Here is a 21,727-nt window from a genome sequence, read left to right as displayed (position 1 = left end):
ATGAGACAAAGTATATGTGAACTGCTGTATGAAAAGTGAATTTACTCTGTAAATCTTCACCCAAATCAAAATAAAATTAAAAATAAAAATAATAATAATAATAAATAATAATAAAATGACCCACTTGTGGTATTTGTTACGACAGCATGAGGTAACTAAGATAGCCCTAAAATCCCTCTTCTTCTAAAACAGGCATCTTATTCCCTCAGGCTGGTCAGGAGAATAGACTCTAAATCTATGCTCATAAGAGAAGATAGAGAGAAAGCCTAGACACCAGGTGGCTGTTCCACAAACCAGGATGGCATACAAACGAGGGGGAGGAAGTTCAAAAAACCAGTATCAGTTAGAGAAGCAGTGAGAAGAAACCCAGGACACTGAATTTTATTCAATAGTAAATAGGAAGGGAGCTCTGGTAGCACAGTGCCTAAGGCATGTGACTGCTAACCAAAAGGCTGGCGGTTCAAACCCTCCAGCCACTCCTTGGAAGGAAAGTTGGGTGATCTACTTCCGTAGTGATACTGCCTCCGAAACCCAAGGCGGGGTCGCTATGAGTCAGGTCTGACTCTCTGGCACATAACAACAGCAATACAACAACAAAGTAAATAAGGATGCATAGGAAAGAAAACAGTGGCGTCAGTGGACAGTGGGCTTGGTATCCAAAAGCTGCATCCACTGATGAGTTAGTTGCGTGACCTTGAACAAGTCACTCACCCCACTGAGGGTCCTTGTTTGGAAGATGTGGGGATGAGACTACCACAGAACTCTTAAGAAAGTGAATGCAGTTTTAGCACACAACTAGTGCTCAATAAATGTCAAGTTCCATCCTGGTGATGGGAGCCACCTGTGTCTCTAGCTGCCCTGACCTTGTTGTTGTTGGGTCCCGTGGAGTCGGCTCTGACTTATAGTGACCCTATGTACAACAGAATACAACACTGCCTGGTTCAGCACCATCCTCACAATCATTCCATGCCCGAGCACACTGTTGCAGCCACTGTGTCAATTCAACCCGAGAAGTGCCTAAATATGTCTTTCCAATTGTTTCAAGTATCTGATACAATGCCTAAAGAACTCTGGTGGTGCAGTGGTTAAGACATTTGGCTGTTAACCAAAAAAAGCTTGGTGGTTCAGAGCCCCAGCCGCTCCACAGGAGAAGGATGAGGCAGTCTGCTTCTGCAAAGATTTACAGCCAAGGAAACTCTGTGGAGGTCACTATGAGTTGGAATCAATTTGATGGCAGTGAGTTTGGTTTTGGGAATATAATGCTTAGCATACAGCAGGTACATAATTAATTCTTGGCCAATCACTGGTCCCCCCCACCTTCTCAGCCTGTTTCAGAATGCTGCTAATACAGAGAGAATAAGCCAATAACAGAACTTACTAGGAGTCCTAGAACCCTCTAAGAGTCATTCTGTTCATTTCCCCAGACTGATTCAGCAGCCTGTTCCAGTAATATCTGCCTATTTTAAAGTTCCTTTTTTATGTCTAATTGATCTCCCTAATGTCAGTGCACATTTACTATATGACTATCTCTCAAATCCTCTTCTTTCATTACATCACTTCCCTGCACAAAACCTTTCCATCCCACTGAATACACAGTAAAGTGTAATTCCATATACAAAGCCCTTCTGATCCCTCTCTTAGTTTTGCATCCTTGTTTCTTACAAAATCCTTCATGGCACGCCTGCTAGGGTCCAGACTTCTTTATTCCTCCAGGAATGAGATCATCTGAGATTTCTGTACAGGGAGGGGTATGTCTGGGCCAGTGCTTCCTAAGGCACCTTGCAGAGCACAGTGGCAGTGTACCATAGTGGCCAGAAACATGGGCTTGGGGACGAGGTCTGCGTTTGAATCTTGACTCCCCACTTAGTACATGTATTTCCTTAAACAAGTCACAGTTGCCTGTGTCTCTCTCAGTTTCCTCATCTGAAGCCACCTCATGTGATAAATTAAGTGAGATAACACATGTAGACATCTCTGACACTCAAAATGCGTTGTTGTTGTTGTTATGTGCCATCAAGTCAGACCGAACTCACAGTAACCCTTCCTTGGGTTTCCAAGGCAGTATCACTATGGAAGTAGATTGCCCAACCTTCCTTCCAAGGAGTGGCTGGTGAGTTTGAACCACCAGCCTTCTGGTTAGCAGTCAAGTGCCTTAGGTACTATTCTACCAGAGCTCCCCAAAATGTATTAGCTATTTTTATTAATACTACTAAGAGGTTCTGTGCCTCTGCTCATATTTCTAGAACATATGTCATGCTTTCCTGACCTTCCATTGCATGCCTTCCAGTGCCCTTGCTTGGCATGCCCCACTCTCTACCTCTTGGCCACCACTGAAGACTTATCCACTGCTATGGATTGAATTGTGCCCCTAAAAAGATATGCTGAGGTCCTACACCCTGCACTGGGGAATGAGACTTTGGGGAAAGAGGGTTTTCTTTGCAGATGTTATCAGTTAAATTAACAATGTCATAACTGAGTAGGGTGGGCCCTAATCCCTTCTGTGGTGTCTTATTAAAAAGGAGTCACACGGGGAGAAAACAGACACCATGTGATGATGGAGGCAGATGCATCCATAAGCAGCATGGGTTGTCAGAGGCTACCACAGCTTGTTTGGATACAGGCATGAAACAGTTCCTCTCTCAAAACCCTCAGAAGGAATCGACATGGTTAATACCTTGATTTGGACCTCTAGCCTACAGCACGGTGAGAAAATAAATTTCTGTTCTTTAAAGCCCTAGGAAACTAAGACATCCATCCTGTGAGGTCAGATCAAATCTCACCTCTTCAGGCAGCCTTTCCAAACCACATTTGGTTGTGGTGAACTCTTAATTCTCCAAGTTTCTGTAGTATTTTTGTACTACTTCAGGGATATTTATTAGTTAGTGAGACAAAATCTTTTTTAACAACTATATGTAAACACTTTTTGGAGTTGTAAAGCTAAATGAAGCAAAACAACTGGTTTCAATCTGAGGAGAAGATAAGTCTATGGGCCTGGTCCTGAGCCCTGTGTGCTTGGGGCCATGCTGTTGGCACGACGTGCTCTTAGGGTTCAGCCCTTGTGCTGGGAAGCTTCATGAAAGAGGAAACACGTGAGCTAGCTCCCAAAGGAGGGTAAGATTTCAACAGAAGGATGTTTGGGGAAGAGAAAATGGAGGCAAAACAAAGCAAGATGAGGCTCAGGAAACGGGAGAACATTTCAGTTTGACTAGATTGTAAGAAAGAGGCTGGCACAGTCAGCTGGGGTCACTCTGGAAGACTTTAATTGCCTCAGGAGCCAGGTTTGTACTCAGGAGGTGATGAAGAGCTTCTCGTCAGGGTTTCTGAGTAGGAGAGTGACAACACCTCAGCCACACTTTTTGAAGTATAAAGGATGGGCTATTAGGGAAAAGTTGTGCGTCAGGGACTCAAGTTGGCAGCCTACGGCAATAACCCAGTGTGAGCAAACATAGCCTGGAACCAGGACAGCAGGCAAGGAGAGGACAAAGGGACATGGGAGAAGGGAGCTATGACAGTGCTCTCAAAACAAAGCATGTTGGTGGAGGAGCCTGAGGTATTCAAGAAGGGACCTGAAGGAAAGTGAGTAGCCTGCCAGACAGAAAAGCTCTTAGATTTTATTTTAGACAGCCTGCATTTGGGACACAGGGAGAAAAATGCAGACTGAGATGTCAAACAGGCAGTCTGACAAGTGGTACTGGAGTTAGGGGAAGGACTCCCATTTTATGGAGTTACATTTTATTGAAGCTGTAGACATAGATAAAATCACTGAAGGACAAAGCCGAACAAGACAAGGAAAGCACAGTGCCTGACCCTTGCTCCAATGTGTTAATGAGAAAGAAACCAGTTGTTTTGCCTCATTCAGCTTTACGACTCCAGAAGTAGAAGCAGGCCCTTGGGAGCACCCACATTTGGGAGAGGAAGGACCATGTGCAGGACACTGGTGGAGGTGGTGAGTCAATCCTGTGCGTCTGTGCAGTGCTCTGTGGGTCACAGAGCTGCTTCCACAATATGTGCTCTTGATTCTCACAACAACCCAGTGAGGTAGGTAGGGCTGACCTTGTTGTTGTTAGGTGCCACTGAGTTGGCTCTGACTCTTGTACAACAGAACAAAACACTGCCTGGTCCTGTGCCAGCCTCACGATGCTTGCTATACCTGAGCCATTTCACAGATGGGGAGACCGAGGCTCCAAGGCTAAGGAGCCTGCTCAAGATCTCTCAGCATGTTAGCAAGACCAAGGACCAGACCCTGATCTGTACGAATCTGTCCCAACATCTGATCCATTGCAAGTGTTTACACCAACTGTGACCTGTCAGGTCCCAGGTTAACAAAAGCTCAAAGGCTCAGCGTGGACATCTATAACTGGCAAGGCTGGGAAGAGGAGGCAGATGGAGATGAGGCTCATTCTAATGGCTGACCTAAGACAGGGAGCAGCAGGGCTGCTGACGAAGATGTCAATTAGCAGGAGTAGATGGTACAGACACCGATGAGTCACCAGACATGAATGACAGCAAAAGAGAGGCAGGTCTGAGCTTAGAAAATGGCAAAGGCTGTGCATTCTGACCTGGCCTGGCTCTTTCTTAATGGCATCGTCAAGTTGGCCACCTCCCAAGATATCTTTGGAGGAAGATTACTGACCCTTGCCATGGGCACAGCAAACCAAAAAGAACTCAAAGATGACAGCAATGAAGAAGAGACAGGAGGCACTAATCTGGCTGGATTTCAGAAGGGAGTATAGGGAAACTTTGATTTCTGAGACATAGTAGTAGTCCATCAGTTAGTCCCATCTATGCTGTGTGTGAAGACAGGTAGAAATCGCTGTCTCTGGTCACCTGAACACTCCAGCCCTGTCCCCAGCAGAGCTGCTGCTGCACCAGCCTTAGCTGCCAGAGCCCTCCCCATTTTATGTAGCTGATAAATGGTCAGAATTTTCCAAAGGTGTTTTTCTAAGAAACTAAGGGAGAAACAGAACAAAACAAACCCAAGCAAGAAATGTTGTTGTTGTTATGTGCCGTTGAGTCGGACCCGACTCATAGCGACCCCTCCTTGGGTTTCTGAGGCAGTATCACAACGGAAGTAGATTGTCCAACTCTCCTTCTGAGGAGTGGCTGGTGGGTTTGAACCGCCAGCCTTCTGGTTAGCAGTCAAGTGCCTCAGGCACTATGCTACCAGAGCAAGACAATACAAAAGCAAACACACACACACACAAAACAGGGAAGTTTATACAACACACATACCTTACACTAAGGAAGCTAACACCTGGCCACAGGTAGGTTTGCCCACCAAGTTTCTCCAGGTACAGGGACAAGCCTACTACCTCTTCTGTCTTGAAAACCAGGAGAGGTATTTTTAACGTTTCTAGACCTGGGCTCGAGGCAAGAGAAGCAGGTACTCTTAACCCAAGTAACCTTTAGGGTTCACTGTGAGCCCAGAACCAAGGGGGAAGGTGCTCATTCCACAAATGTCCTTCCCACTTTGTCTCTGTCCTTAACAACAATGCTCTAAATTCCTTAAAATATATGTATATATAAACCAAACCTACTGCCATTGAGTCAATTCTGACTCATAGCGACCCCCACTGGGTTTCCAAGGTGGTAAATCTTTACGGAAGTAGATTGCCCAGTCTTTCTTCCATGGATCAGCTGGTGGGTTTGAACTGCCAACCTTCTGGTTAGCAGTTGTATACCTTAGGCATTATGCCACCAGGGCTCACATATACACACACATGCACACACATTCATGTATATATATATACATATATCACACTTTTAAATACAGTAAATACAGAGCTTAAAATCAAAACATACCAAGGACTGGTAAGCACACACTCACTCATCAGCATGTATTGGGAACCAGGTATGACCTGGGCCCTGTGCTATGTATGGAAGAACGGAGATGAATCAAACTCAGCTTCTGTGTTCACACTGCAGTGAGAAAGTCATGTCATAATTAGTATCAAATGGGGAACAGAGGGATCTGGGACAAAAGTAGAGTGTGTGGCAAGGACAAGCTCTATGGGAAGTAGGGTGGCTGGAGGGATACTGAACTTGGCGGGGGATTTGGCACTGGCTGAGAATCACTGGAAGATGCAAACGAATGGCATCAAATCCTTTTCTGCTGGGGTGGGGCCAGCAAGGGTCATCCTCCATATTATTTGGGATGGGACTTGTTTACTCTCCGCTGCACAAAAGAGTTTGAGAGTTGAGCCAAGCAGTTTTTTAAGTAAGCGGATGCAGGTAGGGAGAACACTGTGGGTAATTAAGTCTTTTCTCCAGGCTAAATAATCTTAAAATATGGTATCTATTGAGTCTCCAAAAATGTGAAGTGACACTTCCCCAGAGTGACGTATGTGTGCCCCAAGGCCAAACATCTCTAAGCAAGTTACTAAAAATTCATTAGTGAGAAACAAGCAGGACCGTGGTCTCTCTCAGAATGAGGTCAAAAGAGGAGGTCTTCGTTCTCTGCAACCCAATCTGGCAGCTGGCTAGCAGGGCCGTCCCCGTGTCCAAGTGCTGCAGTGTAAACTTTTTAAGTTGACTTTGAACTAATCACCAACTTAATTTGATCCATAAAGATCATGATGCAGTTTTAAGACCTCAGAACTCCCTTAATGGAACTTTAGCCAGCCCCACCGAGATAGCTCCTCGCGATAACCTTTCATTAAAGGCGTATGGATTGTTCCATGCTCCCTAGAGAAGCCAGCAGTTGTTTCTCTGTTGCTGCCAAAAAAAAAAAAAAACCACAAAAAAATAAAGACGACGTCTGCTACTCAGGATAAGTGCAAAAATAGATGGACATACGGCACAGATGAACAAGCCTGGCAGGGCAGAGAAAACACAAGGACAGTCACCACTCAGTGACTGAGTTCCTGGCGCCCCCCCTCCCATTCTGAACACTGCTGGCCTCACTCTGACCTCTGGGCACCATCTGATTCCTCCTACTTCTCCGAAGGCCTGTTTGTAGTGGCTCCTCATCCTCCTCCTGTCCCCTAAAGTGAGCATCACTACAGCACACTCATCTCCTCTTGGCTCGACTCCCACTTTTCTACATGCTTTCTTTAGAAAATGCTTGCATTTGCAGGTCTCCAGCTCCCCATTGGCACTTGTCTCTTTCTGCTATGGTTTCCATTTTTCCTGCCTCACAGCTACCATAGAATCTGGGGAAACCTAGACAGGAAACTGCTTCTGTGAGCCTGCTGTGTGCTTCTGAACTCACATTAATGTCACCATGCCCCTTTCTTTGCCACTGAGCTCCCCAGCATCTGTCTCAGCCCACTTGGGAGCCTAACCTCAATCATTCCAGACTCCTGATGTTTTACTCTTGGCCCCTGGCCTCCCAGCAATACCCTGTGTGATTCTTGCTGGTTTCCTGACCATTCATTATGACCTTCGATATGGACCAAACTCTTGGTCTCAACAACTCTGCAGAGTTCTCAACTTTCACAGAGAACAGGTCTCTCAGCCACACGCAAGGCCCTGGGAGCAGGTTCAGCAATGGTAGGGTATATCCTCATCATTATTTCAATATTTGCCCAATTCCTCCTCCTGCCAAGCCCCAGGTGACAGAGAGAAGTCAGATAGCACCAGCCTTGCTTGGCACATGGTGCCTCACTTACAGAGCGGCCTCGAAGCTCAGTGGCAGCCTTCTGGAAATGTGGCATTATCCTCTTGCACATGCTGCACCCTAGTCACACAAGCAAGAGAAAAACCAGACACTGTTACCATTGATGGCTGGGCCCCTTCTCTCTGCCTTCCTCCCCTCAGGCTGTCCTCTAACCCACAAACATTCAGCCAGACCTGAGAAGCTCAGGGCAATACCAGAGCCAGTGGGGTGGGGAGGAATAGGAGGTATCTCCACTAGGATGGTTAAGATTGGAAAAAACAGAAAACAACAAATGTAGGCAAGGATGTGCAGAAACTAGAATCCTTATCCATTGCTGGTGGGAATGTAAAATGGTGCAGCCCCTGTGAAAAATAGTCTGGTGGTTCCTCAAAAAGTTAAACAAAGAGTTACCATATGACCCAGCAATTCCACTCCTAGATATAACCTAAGAAACTTGAAAGGAGGGATTCAGATACTTGTACAGCAATGTTCATTGCAGCACTATCCACAATTGTCAAAAGAGGGAAACAACCTAATGGATAATGTGATGCCCTGCTTACTTAATATAGTCCTGTGGTACTTTTACATGGTCTTTCTCTCTATGGTCTTGTAACTCCCACCAAATGACTGGTTGTTGTTGTTGTTGTTGTTGTTTGCCATCGGGTCAGACCTGACTCATAGCGACCCCTCCTTGGGTTTCCGAGGCAGTATCACTATGGAAGTAGATTGCCCCATCTTCCTTCTGAGGAGTGGCTGGTGGGTTTGAATAACTGGTAGTACTATGCAAATAAGGTGCTTGTGGTTCACACCAAAGGAATTGGATAGCTTGTTAATAATGCAAATAAGGTGCATGGCACCATTGTGGATATGGGACCATGCAAATAAGGTGTATGGAATCCTAATGAGGGAATTACTTAGTTTTGCCAGAACTTAAAAGAGGGGCAATCCCAAAACAGGATGAGAGGGCCTCGCTACTACCAAGAAAGAAGAGTCAGGAGTGGAGTGTGTCCTTTGGACCTGGGATCCCTGCACTGAAATCCTCCTATACTGACAGAGAGAGATGTAATGCCAGAGATGGAGAGAGATAGCAAGAAGCAGTGGCAGAGAAATGCGGCAACAGAATCAGACTGGCAGGAAACGGTACAGTGGGTTTCCTGGCCCGTGGAGTGAGAAAGCTGAGCACCTGTGGGCAGGAGGCTTACCGGCAGAGTGGGGTGCCTCTGGACACTCACCAGCAGAGCTAAAAGAGCTTTGTAACACTTTCCCAAGAAGGGCAGAGACCAAGGGGCCACAAGCCAAGATGTTGAGGACCAGAGAGAGGCATGCCTGTGGGCACAGCTGAGAAGAGGCTGTCCTGATCCTGAGTCATTTCTGATCATAAATTATAACCTATTACTTCCCTAATAAACCCCATAATCGTGAGTATTGTGAGTTCTATGTGGCCATAGCAACAAATTATCAAACCTAGCAGAGAAATAGAGTGCCATGGGAGGGACAGCTAGTGTCAGAATTGGTAGAGATGTTGGTGAGGGGAGGTATGTATGACTTCCACTTCACAGGAATCAGCCTTGGCTGAAGATTCTGATGATTCTCCTCCTCCTCATGAAGTTAGAGGCCAGATGACCCTGAGGCCACTTTTACAGGCCCTTTTAAGGAGCCCTTAGAAACCAAGTTGCACAGTGGTTAGAGCATTGGGCTGCTAACCAAAAGGTCGATGGTTCAAACCTATTAGCTGCTCTGTGAGAGAAAGATGTGGCAGTATGCTTCTGTAGAGATTACAGCCTTAAAAACCCTATGGGGCAGTTTTACTCTGTCCTATAGAGTCACTATGAGTCAGAATAAACTCAACAGCAGCGGATTTGGTTTAGCTATGCATGGTCATACAACGCCCACACAATGATTGGGTAGGCCTATGCAAATAAGGTGCTTGTGACCCACCAAGGGGATTGGACAGCTTGCTAAGAATGCAAATAAGGTGCATGGCACCCCTGTGGGGATGGGATGATGCAAATAAGGAGTACGGAGCACTAAGAGAGGACTGGTCATTTTTGCCATTCTGCAGGCTTAAAATCCATCCCAGAGTAGGGGAGACCTCACTACCACCAAGAAAGAAGAGCCAGGATTAGAGCATATCTTTTGGACCCAGGGTCCCTGTGTTGAGAATTGAGAATCTCTTAGACCCAGGAGACAGAGAGAGAGCTGTTAACATCAGAGATGGCAAGAAGCAGTGACAGAGAAACAATGGCAACAGAAACACAAGACTGGAGCCAAATGATGCAGTAAGTTTCCCAGCCCACGGAGCAAGTCGGGCTTCATAGTGGAGTGGGGTGCCTCTGGGGACTTATCAGCAGAGCTGCCCCAAGGAGGGCAGAGTCCAGGCCAAGCAGGGCTGGGCAAGGACCAAGAGCCAAGAAAGGAGTCCTGTCCTGAGTGAGCTGAGAGGAATTTGTCCTCAGGGGGTTGAAAGGAGCCCGGCATTCAAGAGAATCTAAGAAAGTTGTCCTGCACAGCAGAAGGGAGACATTGCTTACATGCTTCCTGATCCTGATACCAAGTTGTAACCTGTTGATCTTGATCCTGAGTTATAACCTGTTACTTCCCCAATATAACTCATAACTGTGAGTATGATCTGTGAATTCTGTGTGTCCATTGCTAACATATTATTGAACCCAGCAGAAAAGTAGAGAGTAGCGTGGGAGGGACTGCTGGGTCAGAACTGGTAAAAAGGTTGGACAGGCACTGAGAACACCTCTCCCCTCACTTCCCCACTGCCCAGTACAAACCAAAAACCCAAACCCACTGCCATCAAGTTGATTTTGACTCAAAGCGAACATACAGGACAGAGTAGAAGTGCCCCGTAGGGTTTCCAAGGTTGTAAATCTTTACAGAAGCACTCTGCTTCACCTTTCTCCCATAGAGCGGCTAGTGGGTTTGAACTGCTGACCTTCTGGTTAACAGCTGAATGTTTTAACCACTGCACCACCAGTTAGGGACCACAAATTAACCCAAATCAAATGCCATTAAGAAGAAAGACTTTGACAACAAATACAATGACTTTTGGGATTTTTGTGCCTCTTTCACTAAAGGGATAGTTTTGCAATGACTGGAAACAGGTCATCCTTGGGTGGTGCAGAAAATGGGTGGTACAGAAAATGGATGGTGCAGAAAAAGTAGACAGTCTGCATCCATCCAGAAGTACCATGGAAGAAAGGCCTGGTGATCTTCTACTTCTGAAAATCAGACCCTGAAAACCCTGTGGAGCACAGCCTACTCTGACACATGGGGTCTCTACAAGCAACTGGAGAGAGCAATCGGAGTTAGTTCTAATCTTCACTCAACTTGCCCAACACCCTTGACAAGCCATCTCCTTTTCCTGGGCTCAGTTTCTACTACTGGCACATGAAAGGGCTGGAATGGACAACGGCAGGCTTAGCTCTCTCCGGCCTTCTGAGGTTTACCACAGTCAGACTTTTCACCTGGGTGGTGTGCTCCCAGCCTTGGGGGACTCAGGGCCAAGACAGCTAGGCCTCAAACATCCACTACTACTTCAGTGTGGCCTTGCTTTACACTCAAACCTCCCCTCAACCAGAGCAGGCCACATTTTGTCACTGACCCCATAGGCCATAGGAACCAATTACTTCAGATACAGGAATTCTAACACACTAGGCTATTAACCTGTCTGACAATCATTCTGCTGCAGAATCTCAAGCTGCCTGTGACCATGTGTCAGGCTGCTGGTTCTCATCTCAGTGTGACACACTGGGGACAGGGACCACGTGGTGGCTACTGACAAGCTCTGATTCATGTTTAGGTGATGCCTTAGCAGGCAGGAAGTTGATAATACAGATCAGAGAGGTGTTCTCCCCATTGGGGTAGACTGACCCTGGAGCCCTGGGAGGAGGTCAAAATTCCCCCCACTGCCCCAGACCACCTGAGCCTCCCCATTCCAAGTCTATCAGACTAAATGCAGATGTGGAACATTTTGACATGAAATTTTCAAAAATGCTCCCTGGGCCCCCTCTTTGATATTCTTCACCGGCAGAAGGGATGGACACAGACACAGACATACACACATGCACACTTCTGCCTCAGCATGTTAAGCCTGGACTTAAGTTCATGTCATCAGCTCAGGCTTAGGCTTGGGAGGGGAAGGCAAGAAGGCTGGTTACTACAAAGCCAGCTCACAGTACGATCCCATGGTATCTGCCCTCAGAAGATAGGATGAGCCTCCCTTCACTACCAGCCATCATGGCATGACCACAAGTGGTGTAAAGGAATAACTGCAAGTGTGCCAGGGACACTGCTCCCACCACGGGGATTCACAGAGCATGGAAACAGGGACAATAACACCAAGCTCCACTGGATGCCTGTTCTCTAGCGTGGATGCACCAGGTGGATGCTGTGCCACAGGACAAACAGGAGGCTGCCCAGCAGGAGGAAGGGGCTGGGCTCTGAAAGGAGACGGGGCTCCATCTCACTTCAACCATGATGGCAGGTGACTTCAGCTGTCTGAGTCCCAGCTTCCCCACCTGTGAAGTGGAGGCAACATTTGCCCTGCAGGCTGAGGGGCAAAGGTAGCACCCGGGAGTCAAACAGAGCCCAGACTGTGGCAGGTGGGAGCTCAGTGACTGAGAGAGGGCTGGGTTCAACATAGGGTCTGAGAGTTTGCCTCCAGGTCTGTGGGGGGAAGCACTCCCACAGAGGGAAGGGAATTCCACTTTACTCTCCAGCAGGAAAAGCAAGGGACTTACACAGCCTCTCCATCCACTCCTTACCCACTCCTTCTATGTAAGAGTGGCTTAGTGGGATGATGGGAGTCTGACAGGGCCATGTTAATCCATCAAGCCCTTAACTTGTCACTTCTCCCCACAGGCCTGGCCTCTCTTCCAACTCTGTCTGTCTGCCGCAGCATCACCATGTTCCCTGCTCCCCCCCAACACACACACACACACACACACATGCAAAGTGGTAAGTCAGGCAGCCGTCCCTGTGCACAGAGGCCAGCAGGACTGAGCGGAGAAGTTATTGTAGGGAAGAGGCGATGGAGGAGTAATAGGCAGCTACAGGCCAAGTGATGGTATCCAATTTAACTTTCCCCAAAATAGAGCTGACACTGCAATCCCTAGCTGAGTTTATCTTTCACAGGATTCAGGTGGGAGGAAGGTGAAAAAGCAAGACAAATTATCACCCTCAAACCCCCAAAGTCAGAGTAGTCAGCCCTTTGATTTTCTCATTAATTCACTCAAAATGTACTAAATAAACAGGAGATCCTGGGGAAGCAGGTTTCCTGTCACAAATAAAGTCCCCACCGCCTTTGGGTTCATTTGGCCCAAACATGATCAAAGGATCAAAGAGTCCTAAGGACTTTGCAGTTAAGGAGTAAGCTGACTTATGATGATATGAGGGCTTGATAGGAACAGTGAAATAAAAACATTACTGTCTCAAAAAAAAGAAAGTCCTGGGTTTATCTAGGACCCAGGAAGCCAGCCAACCCAACTTCTCAACTGTAGGTTTGAACTCTGAGCTTTCTCAAACCTCTCCCATGACTAACATGATCTGACATATAAAGGAACTAAATTTGCCATACCCCAGCTTTCCATTCTATAAAGACAATAACGAAGCTCATGTCTTTGTCTGCTGTGATGAGCAGGGTGGGTGCCCTGCCAGCAGCCTGAGTGAGTGGGTGCGGGGAGATGGCACCTATATTCAGGCGCAAACTGCTAGCCAGCCACCCTTTCAAAATGATTAACTAGTGTCATTATACCCAAACCTTCCCCGTTACAGCATGATCCTGCCTTGTGATATGTGCTGTCTCCTGTTACACATTGTTTTACAATTTCATTTAACAAATGGAAGGTTCAGAAACAAACAAAAGGAGGCCACAGCCCTCCAGGGGCTGTTTAGGCAGGGCAATTCCTGAAGCAATTTCTGCCTGGGGCAGTTAATAAGATCCTTTGGAGGAGAGGCACAAAGAGGTGACATCAATTAATGGATGTTAATGAAGAGAATGCCCCAGACTATTCATGGGCAGAGTTGGATCCAACAGAAAGTGAGATACCAGGGCTACAGGCAGGCCAGTGAGGCGCCAGGGGAGGAGGCCAGGGCCTGGGGACATTAGCAGTTAGAACCAGGCTGGGAGAGGCTGTGATGGTGAACAAGCCACAGGCCCAAATCAGACTAAACCCCAGAATCCCTAGAGCTGTTGTGCCCAGGTTATGAAGGAGTTGTTCGGCGCAAGGAATTTGCCAACACGCGATAATGCAAGTGCAGAAAGGAAAGTTTATTAGCTAGTTCAGAACTAGGGTCCCTGCTCTCACCGACACACGGGTTGAGCAAAAAGACTCCATGCTCTTTCATTATTACATATTTATAGAAGAATATAGGGTGGAGTAGATAATTGGTTTTTAGGACAGGGGTTTGGGAAGTTGGGGGCGGGTTGGAATCCCCCGGTTTCAAAGGTGAGTGAGAGATTCTTCGGGGCCGGGCGGATCTCTTTGATATATACATACTCCATGAGATCTGGGGAGGTAAGAGCCGTCCGGAGCCTCCAGAGGTGGGCGAGAGGCTTTTTGGAGCCATGCTGACAGAGGCTCTGAGGCATGGGACGTGTTAATCTCCATACTAAAGGCTTCTGGTTAAAAGATCTCTCAGGCCCCATAGAGCCAGCAGAGCATGGTCACCAGGGTAGAGATGGGAGTGGGTTTGCTTAAAGAACTTCTCAGGCAGGAAGATTTCTGACCAGCTTTAACGTGTAGGCAGCACTCTGGTGCCACAGACTGTGATTCCCACCAGTGCCTTCCATGTATACACTCACCCCACCATATGGCCCCTTTCTCCAGCCTTTAGGCACACACTGGCCTCGGCTTCCTGAGGGAATATGTGGGTCACAGAATTACAGTTCAAAGGGATCTAATCCAGGATTTTCCTATCTGTGGGTCAGGACCCATTAGACTGCAGGGGTGGGTTGGACAGGAATTATTTGAGGTTTTGCAGACAGTCTCTCTTAATAGATACTCAGCTTTGCTGTTGGAGCTCAAAAGCAGGCACAGACAATGCCTAAACAAATGAGTGTAGCTGTGTTACAATAAAGATTTATTTACAGAGGTACCGCCCAAGGGCCATAGCCTGTTGACCCCTATATTTGAGGATTATGAAGTAGTAGGGATAACTAATAATTTAAAAATAAAACAGAATAGAAAAGAAAAGATTAGCACACACTACATGGGGTAAAAAAAAAAGTGTCAGAGTGGATGGCAAGTAAAACCAAAACCAAACCAAACTCACTGCTGTCGAGTCAGATCCAACTCATAGCGACCCCTCCTTAGGTTTCTGAGGCAGTATCACTATGGAAGTAGATTGCTCAACCTTCCTTCCGAGGAGTGGCTGGTGGGTTTGAACTGCCAGCCTTCTGGTTAAGAGTCAAATGCCTTAAGCACTATGCCACGAGAACTCCTAGTAAGGCTAAATATAGTTTTATGAAACTTCTATTTTAGTTTATTTACATATAATACAGATTATACATACTTGTAGTATTGGACAGATCCCTGAGTGTCACAGATGGTTTGCTCTCAGCTACCAACTAAACTGCTAGCAGTTCAAACCAACCCAGCAGCACTGTGGAAGAAAGACCTAGCATTCTGCTAAGATTACAGTGTGTGTGTGTGTGGGGGGGGGAACCACCCTGTGGAGCACAGTTCGACTCTGAAGCACATGACCCCATGTGTTTCTCACTTACAATATTGGAATCGACTTGTTAGCAACAGGTTTACAGTTCTGGATTGCAATATAAAATATTTTTAATATTGTAAAATGTACTGAAAAAGTTTGAAAGCCACTGCTATGATCCAAACCCTTATTTTACAGATATGGAAACTGAGGCCCAGAGAGGTAAGAGACTTGGCCAAGGTTGCCCAGCTCATTGGTGGCAGAGTTGGGTCTTCTGGTTGTCATCTCAGTGCTCCTTCTGCTATGTCCCCATGGCCTCTTGCCTTGTACAGAGACTGAGCCCAAAGACCAGGCCCCATTTCTCTCTGGTCCTGATCCCCTAGCCCTCCAGGTGGCATCAGCAGAGGGATGCAGGGGCCCAGAGCTGGACCTGCTGTTGTCCCTGATGGTGAGGAGTGGCAGTGATGGTGCAAGGAGGTGGAAGAGGGGGAAGGTGGCAGCACTCAGAGTGCCCCAGAAACAACTGGCATGGTTCCACAGCACAAGGGAGCAGAGGGGCAGGGGCGGCGGAGGTAGCTGGAGTGGAGACACCTGTTGTTGGGTGGAGCTCCATGTGAAGGAGGGCAGAAGGATACTGATTCCAGTGGAGGGGAAAACGGATGCGGCAGCAGGAGGGGAGGAGCCACGTAAAAAAGGCAAAGACCAAGAAAAAGAGATGAAGACAGACAGATGGGGTGGCAGACATGATTTAGTGTTATAAGTGAGAAAAGGGACCAGTTCCCAGTACCTCCTCTCAGAAACCCCTACTGCCCCCAAAGAGACAGAATAATTAGTTCTGGCCCAAAGGATAAAGTTTACTCACAGGGGGCATAAAACATCATCAGGAGAGGCTTCTCTTCCTTCTTCAGGAGCCGTCTGAAGTCCTGAGCCAAAAGGAAAATATAGACAGGTCACACACAACACGATAATGTGATGAGACCAGTCCCCTGGCACTCACAGCACTGGGAGGAGTAAGATAAGCACTTCAGAAATCACACACAGTAAACCGTACACTAATAAACAGTGCAGCACTATTCACAATTGCTTAGAAGTCCATCAAAGATGAATGGATAAATAACATGCGGTACATACATACATTGACTCAGCCATGAAGAAGAATTAAGTCTGATACATACTACCATATGGATGAACCTTGAAAACATCATGCTGAGTGAAATAAGTCAGTCAAAAAAGGTCAAATACTGTATCATTCCACTTACATGAAATAGGCAAATGTATAGAAACCCGAGTTTTCTCAGTGGTTACCGGCAGTGGCAGGGAGGGGAAGAGGAGGAGTCATTGCTTAGAGGACACAGAGCTTCTGTTAATGGTGATAGAATAATTCGGAAAAGGTGTTGTTGTACAACATGATGAACATAACCAATGTCACTGAACTGTACATGTAAAAACTGTTGAATTTTCAAGTGTTCTGTTTTATACATATATATTTATTTACCACAATAAAAATTTAAAAAATCATCTGATTTGGGAACTGGATTTGGGGACTGGGAGACATAGTAGAGGGACATGCCATGGCATGTCAGGAGCTGGAAGAACCTCAGCAATGATTCTAAACCATCCTCATCTATCACAGATAAGGAAACTGGGGCCCAGAGGGGACAGAGGCTTTTCTAAGGCCACTAGGAAATAGTAAGGACCAGAAGACTAGCTTTACTTTCAGCTCCTCATGAATGGTTAAAAAATTACACGAAGGTGTTTTTGTTGTATGAGGCTATTGAACAGGCTGTCCCTTCTTCCTGAGATTTATGGGGTGGCTTTGTTTCAGTAAGGAGCTCTGGTGGTGCTGTGGTGAAAGCACTGGCCTGCTAACCAAAAGGTCAGTGGTTCAAACCCACCAATTGCTCTGCAGGAGAAAGATGAAGCAGTCTGCTTCTGTAAAGATTTATGAACTTGGAAACCCTATGAGGCAGTTCTACTCTGTCCTATAGGGTCACTATGAGTCAGAACCGACTCAGCGGCACTGAGTTTTTTTGGTTGTGGTGATGGTGGCTGTTTTCACATGTGCCAACTTGGCTAGATGGGGACAAGATTCCAGAGACCTACTCATTGCATGGGTGTTAACTCATGCCTGCCAACTCTTCCACTTGGCTCCAGCCTTACTACTATCAACATGACTGAGAGAGGGCCCACTGTGCACAAGGATGAGGCATGCCCTGCCCTGAAGAGATGCCAAGCTAAATGTATTTGTAGGAAGCTTAGAATAGCATCTGTCACATTATTAGGCAATTATTTGTTAATATAAACAACATAAATTTTAAAAGACACAACAGACTTCCTTGACTGAGAGCCAATGATGTATAGGAAAGGGCAAATCCATTGAGGACTGCAGTAAAACACCAGGACAGAGTATGTTTTGATTAAAATAAGCTCCTCTACGCAGTTTTCTCATAGGAAAATTAGAGTTTTTTCTTCTTTGAACAATAAGAGAGAATTTCAAAGTGCAGTATTTTGGCAGCAACAGGCACTGGATAAAATGAATAATGGTACATCTCAAATAGTGGAATATCATAGCATCATTACAACCAATGTAGTAGAATATTTAATGTCACAATAAGATGTACTTGTTACATTAAGGGGCCCTGGTGGTACAGTGGTTAAAGTCCTCAGCTGCTAATAGGTCAGAGGTTTGAACCCACCAGCAGTCTGCTTCTATACAGATTTACAGCCTTAGAAACCCTCTTAGGCAATTCTACTCCATACTTTAGGATCACTATCAGTCAGAATCAACTCAACAGCAATGGATTTGGCTTTTGTTTGGTTATATTAAGTAGAGGAAAAAATCAGTAACAAAACAGCACATAAAATGTAATGATATTTTTGTGAGTGAAAATATTTATGTATGTATCACATTGAAAGCCTGAAAGGGTACCCAAAAAAAAGAAATCAGCAGTGATTATCTCCCAATGGGACAATGGTATGAAGTGTTACTTATTTTTTCATTTTATGCTTGAGCTTTATTTTCTAATTTTTCAACAATGAATGTGTATTCCTTATAATTTTCTAGTTAAATAAAAAACAGATCACAAATATTTTATGAGAATTTAAAACATGTTATAATAATCTCTGGAAACATTTACTTTTGTTTACCTAACTAGAAGGACAAGGCACTTATTTACAATATAATTCCAAGATCTCAGACCCTGACAAGGGGTGGAGGATGCAAATACTTTTAAGATGATTTTCTGGGATTGAGAAGAAAAGTTTTCATACCCTGCATGGTAACAGATATATACATATATTCACATGTTACATTTAAAGGCATTTAATTACCTTCAATAAGTATGGGATTCTAAGCTTACAAATACGAATCAGCAACTAAAACCTGAATTTGGAACTTTTAGTTATTTTATGAAGGGATTCTATAAGCAGAAAAGTAGCTATACCTTTATACTTCTACATGAGAGAAATATCACAAAGTGTAATAACAAGAGGATTATCCACAGTGTGCAAATGTATTTTTGTTTAAACATCCTACAGTTAGAGGACAAGCTTATGAATTTCATGACATGAATATTTGGAGGAACAGGCAATTGCTTTCCAGAGAGGCTAAAAACATCTCTTATTATAGAATCTACCCAGGAAGAACAACATGAGGAACACTATCCTTCTGACACATGGCCCTCTTACCTTGCCCTCACCATGCTTTCTCAAAAGACTTTATCTTCTAACTCATGATCCTGGAGAAATTATATCCAGCCTTCAAATGCCAATCACCACAGACCCATTAGGTTGGTCCAGTATGATCACACATGTTCCCTCCTCCACAAAGTATAGACAGCATCATTTTCTTTTGTGCCAATAAGCATTAAGAGATAATTTGTGCATAAAATGTCAATGGGAGCCTAACTTTCTGGGTAAACTTTCACCAAAAACTCATGTGAATGGATTAAATGCACCAGTCAAGAGAAAGAGAGTGGAAGAATGGATAAGAAAACAGGACTTATCAATGTGCTGCCTACCAGAGACTCACCTGAGACACAGAGATAAAAATAAACTAAAAATCAATGGATGGAAAAATATATATCAAGGTAAAATGCAACCAAAAATGAGCAGGAGTGACAATATTAATTTCTGATGAAATAGACTTCAAGGCAAACACCAACATAAAGGACAAGGAAGAGCATTATATAATGATGAAAGGGTCAATCCAGCAAGAAGACATACCCATAATTAATATCTATGCACCCAATGAAAGAGTCCCAAAATAAATAAAGCCAACATCAACAGAATTGAAAAGAAAAAATAGATAACTCCACAACAGTAGTAGCAGACTTCAACACACTACTTTCGATGAAGGACAGAATAACTAGAAAGAAACTCAACAACGATACAGACGATCTCAACAACATAATCAACCAACTTGATCTCACAGATATATGCAGAACACTCCACACAACAAAAATGCAATACACATTCTTTCCCAGTACACATGGATCATTCTCAGAATAGACCATATGTTAGGCCACAAAGCAAGCCTCAGTAAATTTAAAAACATCAAAATACTACAAAGCATCTTCTTGGATCACAGTACTATAAGATTAGAAATCAGTAATAGCAAGATCAGGGAGAAAAAGGAAATCAAAAACATGGAAATTGAGTAATACCCTGCATTAAAACTACTGGGTAACAGAAAAAATAAACGTAAAACAAAAAATTTTCTAGAAACAAACAAGTATGAAAGCACAACATAACAAAACCTTTGAGACAGAGCAAAAGCAACACTCAGAGGTCAATTTATAGCAATGAATGCACACATCAAAAGAGAAGAAAGAACCCAAATAAATACTTTAACCCAACAACTCCAACAATTACAAAAGAGCAACAAAAACATCCTACAGTCTTCAGAAAAAAGAAAGTAATAAAGATTAGAGCAAAAATAAATGAAACAGAAAAATAAAAAGCATCAACAAGACTAGACGTTAGTTCTTTGAAAAGATTAACATAATTGACAAAGCATTGCCTAATTTAAAAGAAAAAGAAGGTTCAAATAACATGAGTAAGAAATGAAATGGATGGCATCACCACAGGGTAATAACAGTGTACTTTGAACAGTGTACTCCAACAAATTTGAAAACCTAGAAGAAATGGACAACTTTCTAGAAACACATGACCTACCTAAACTAAAACAGACTGAGGTAGAAAATTTGAACAGGTCCATAACAAAAGAATAAGTTGAATGGGTCATAAAAAACCTCCCAACAAAAAAATTTCTTGGCCCAGACAACTTCACTGGAGAATTCTACCAAACATTCAAAGAACAGCTGACATCAATTCAACTCAAATTATTCCAGAACACAGAAAAGATGGAATATTCCCAAGTTCATTTGATGACACAAGCATAACCCTGAATCAAAAGCAAAGACACCATTAAAAAACAAAATTACCAACCAATATTCCTCGTAAATATAGATGCAAAAATCTTCAACAAAATCCTAGCCAACAGAATCCAACACTATATCAAAAAAATAATAAAACACCAAGTAGGAGTCATACTAGGTGTGCAAAGATGGTTTGATATTAGAAAAAGTCAACATAATCCACTACATAAATAAAACAAAGGAAAAGAACCATATGATCGTTATCAATCAATGCTGCAAAGGCATTTGATAAAATCTAACACCTGTTCATAATAACTCTCAGCAAAATAGGAATAGAAAGAAAATTCAACATAATAAAGGTATATATGCAAAACCAAGAGCCAACATAATTCTCAATGGAAGGAGACTGAAAGCATTCTCTTTGTGAATGGGAACCAGACAAGAATGTACTCTATTACCACTCTTATTTTACATTGTACTGGAAGTCCTAGCCAGGGCAATAAGAAGCAAGAAAGGGAAATAAAAGGCATCCAAACTGTTAAGAAAGAAGTAAAACTATCTCTATCTGCAGATGATATGATTCTGTACATAGAAAATCCCAGAGACTCAGCAAGAAAATTCCAGAACTAACTGAAAGATTCAACAAAATGACAGAGTACAAGATTAACATACAAAACTCAGTTGGATTCCTCTACATCAACAAAGAGAACTCTAGAAAGGAAATAAAGAAGACAATACTATTTACAATGTTGTTGTTGTTGTTGTTGTTGTTGTTATGTGCCGTTGAGTCGGACCCAACTCATAGCGACCCCTCCTTGGGTTTCTGAGGCAGTATCACTATGAAAGTAGATTGCCCCATCTTCCTTCAGAGGAGTTACTGGTGGGTTTGAACCGCCAGCCCTCTGATTAGCAGTCCAGTGCCTTAGGCACTACGCTACCAGAGCTCCCCAAAATAAAAATACTTAGAAATAAATATACCCAAAGACACAAAAGACCTTTAGAAAGAACACTACAAAGCACTAGTACAATAAACTAAACCAAACCAAAGAAATTCACTGCCATCGAGTCAATTCCAACTCATAGAGAC

The 21,727-nt window shown here is 44.3% G+C and overlaps 1 protein-coding gene across 1 annotated transcript in view; it reads right to left on the bottom strand.

Moving 5' to 3' along the window:
• Positions 1-21,727, bottom strand: part of PDIA5 (protein disulfide isomerase family A member 5) — a 106,531-nt gene that overhangs the window by 62,996 nt on the left and 21,808 nt on the right. The window contains exons 6-7 of the mRNA XM_007943913.2: positions 16,125-16,185; positions 7,611-7,678 (exon numbers count right to left, since the gene is read on the bottom strand). Of these exons, the coding sequence (XP_007942104.2) occupies positions 7,611-7,678; positions 16,125-16,185 (129 nt within the window). The remainder of the gene's footprint in view (positions 1-7,610; positions 7,679-16,124; positions 16,186-21,727) is intronic.

This window comes from Orycteropus afer, unplaced genomic scaffold (genome assembly GCF_000298275.1).
Source record: "Orycteropus afer afer isolate SDZICR_OR568_19922 unplaced genomic scaffold, OryAfe1.0 scaffold00114, whole genome shotgun sequence".
In the NCBI taxonomy this organism is placed as follows: domain Eukaryota; kingdom Metazoa; phylum Chordata; class Mammalia; order Tubulidentata; family Orycteropodidae; genus Orycteropus; species Orycteropus afer.
Note: the sequence above shows the minus strand (reverse complement) of the source record. Positions and strands in the feature narration are given on the sequence as shown.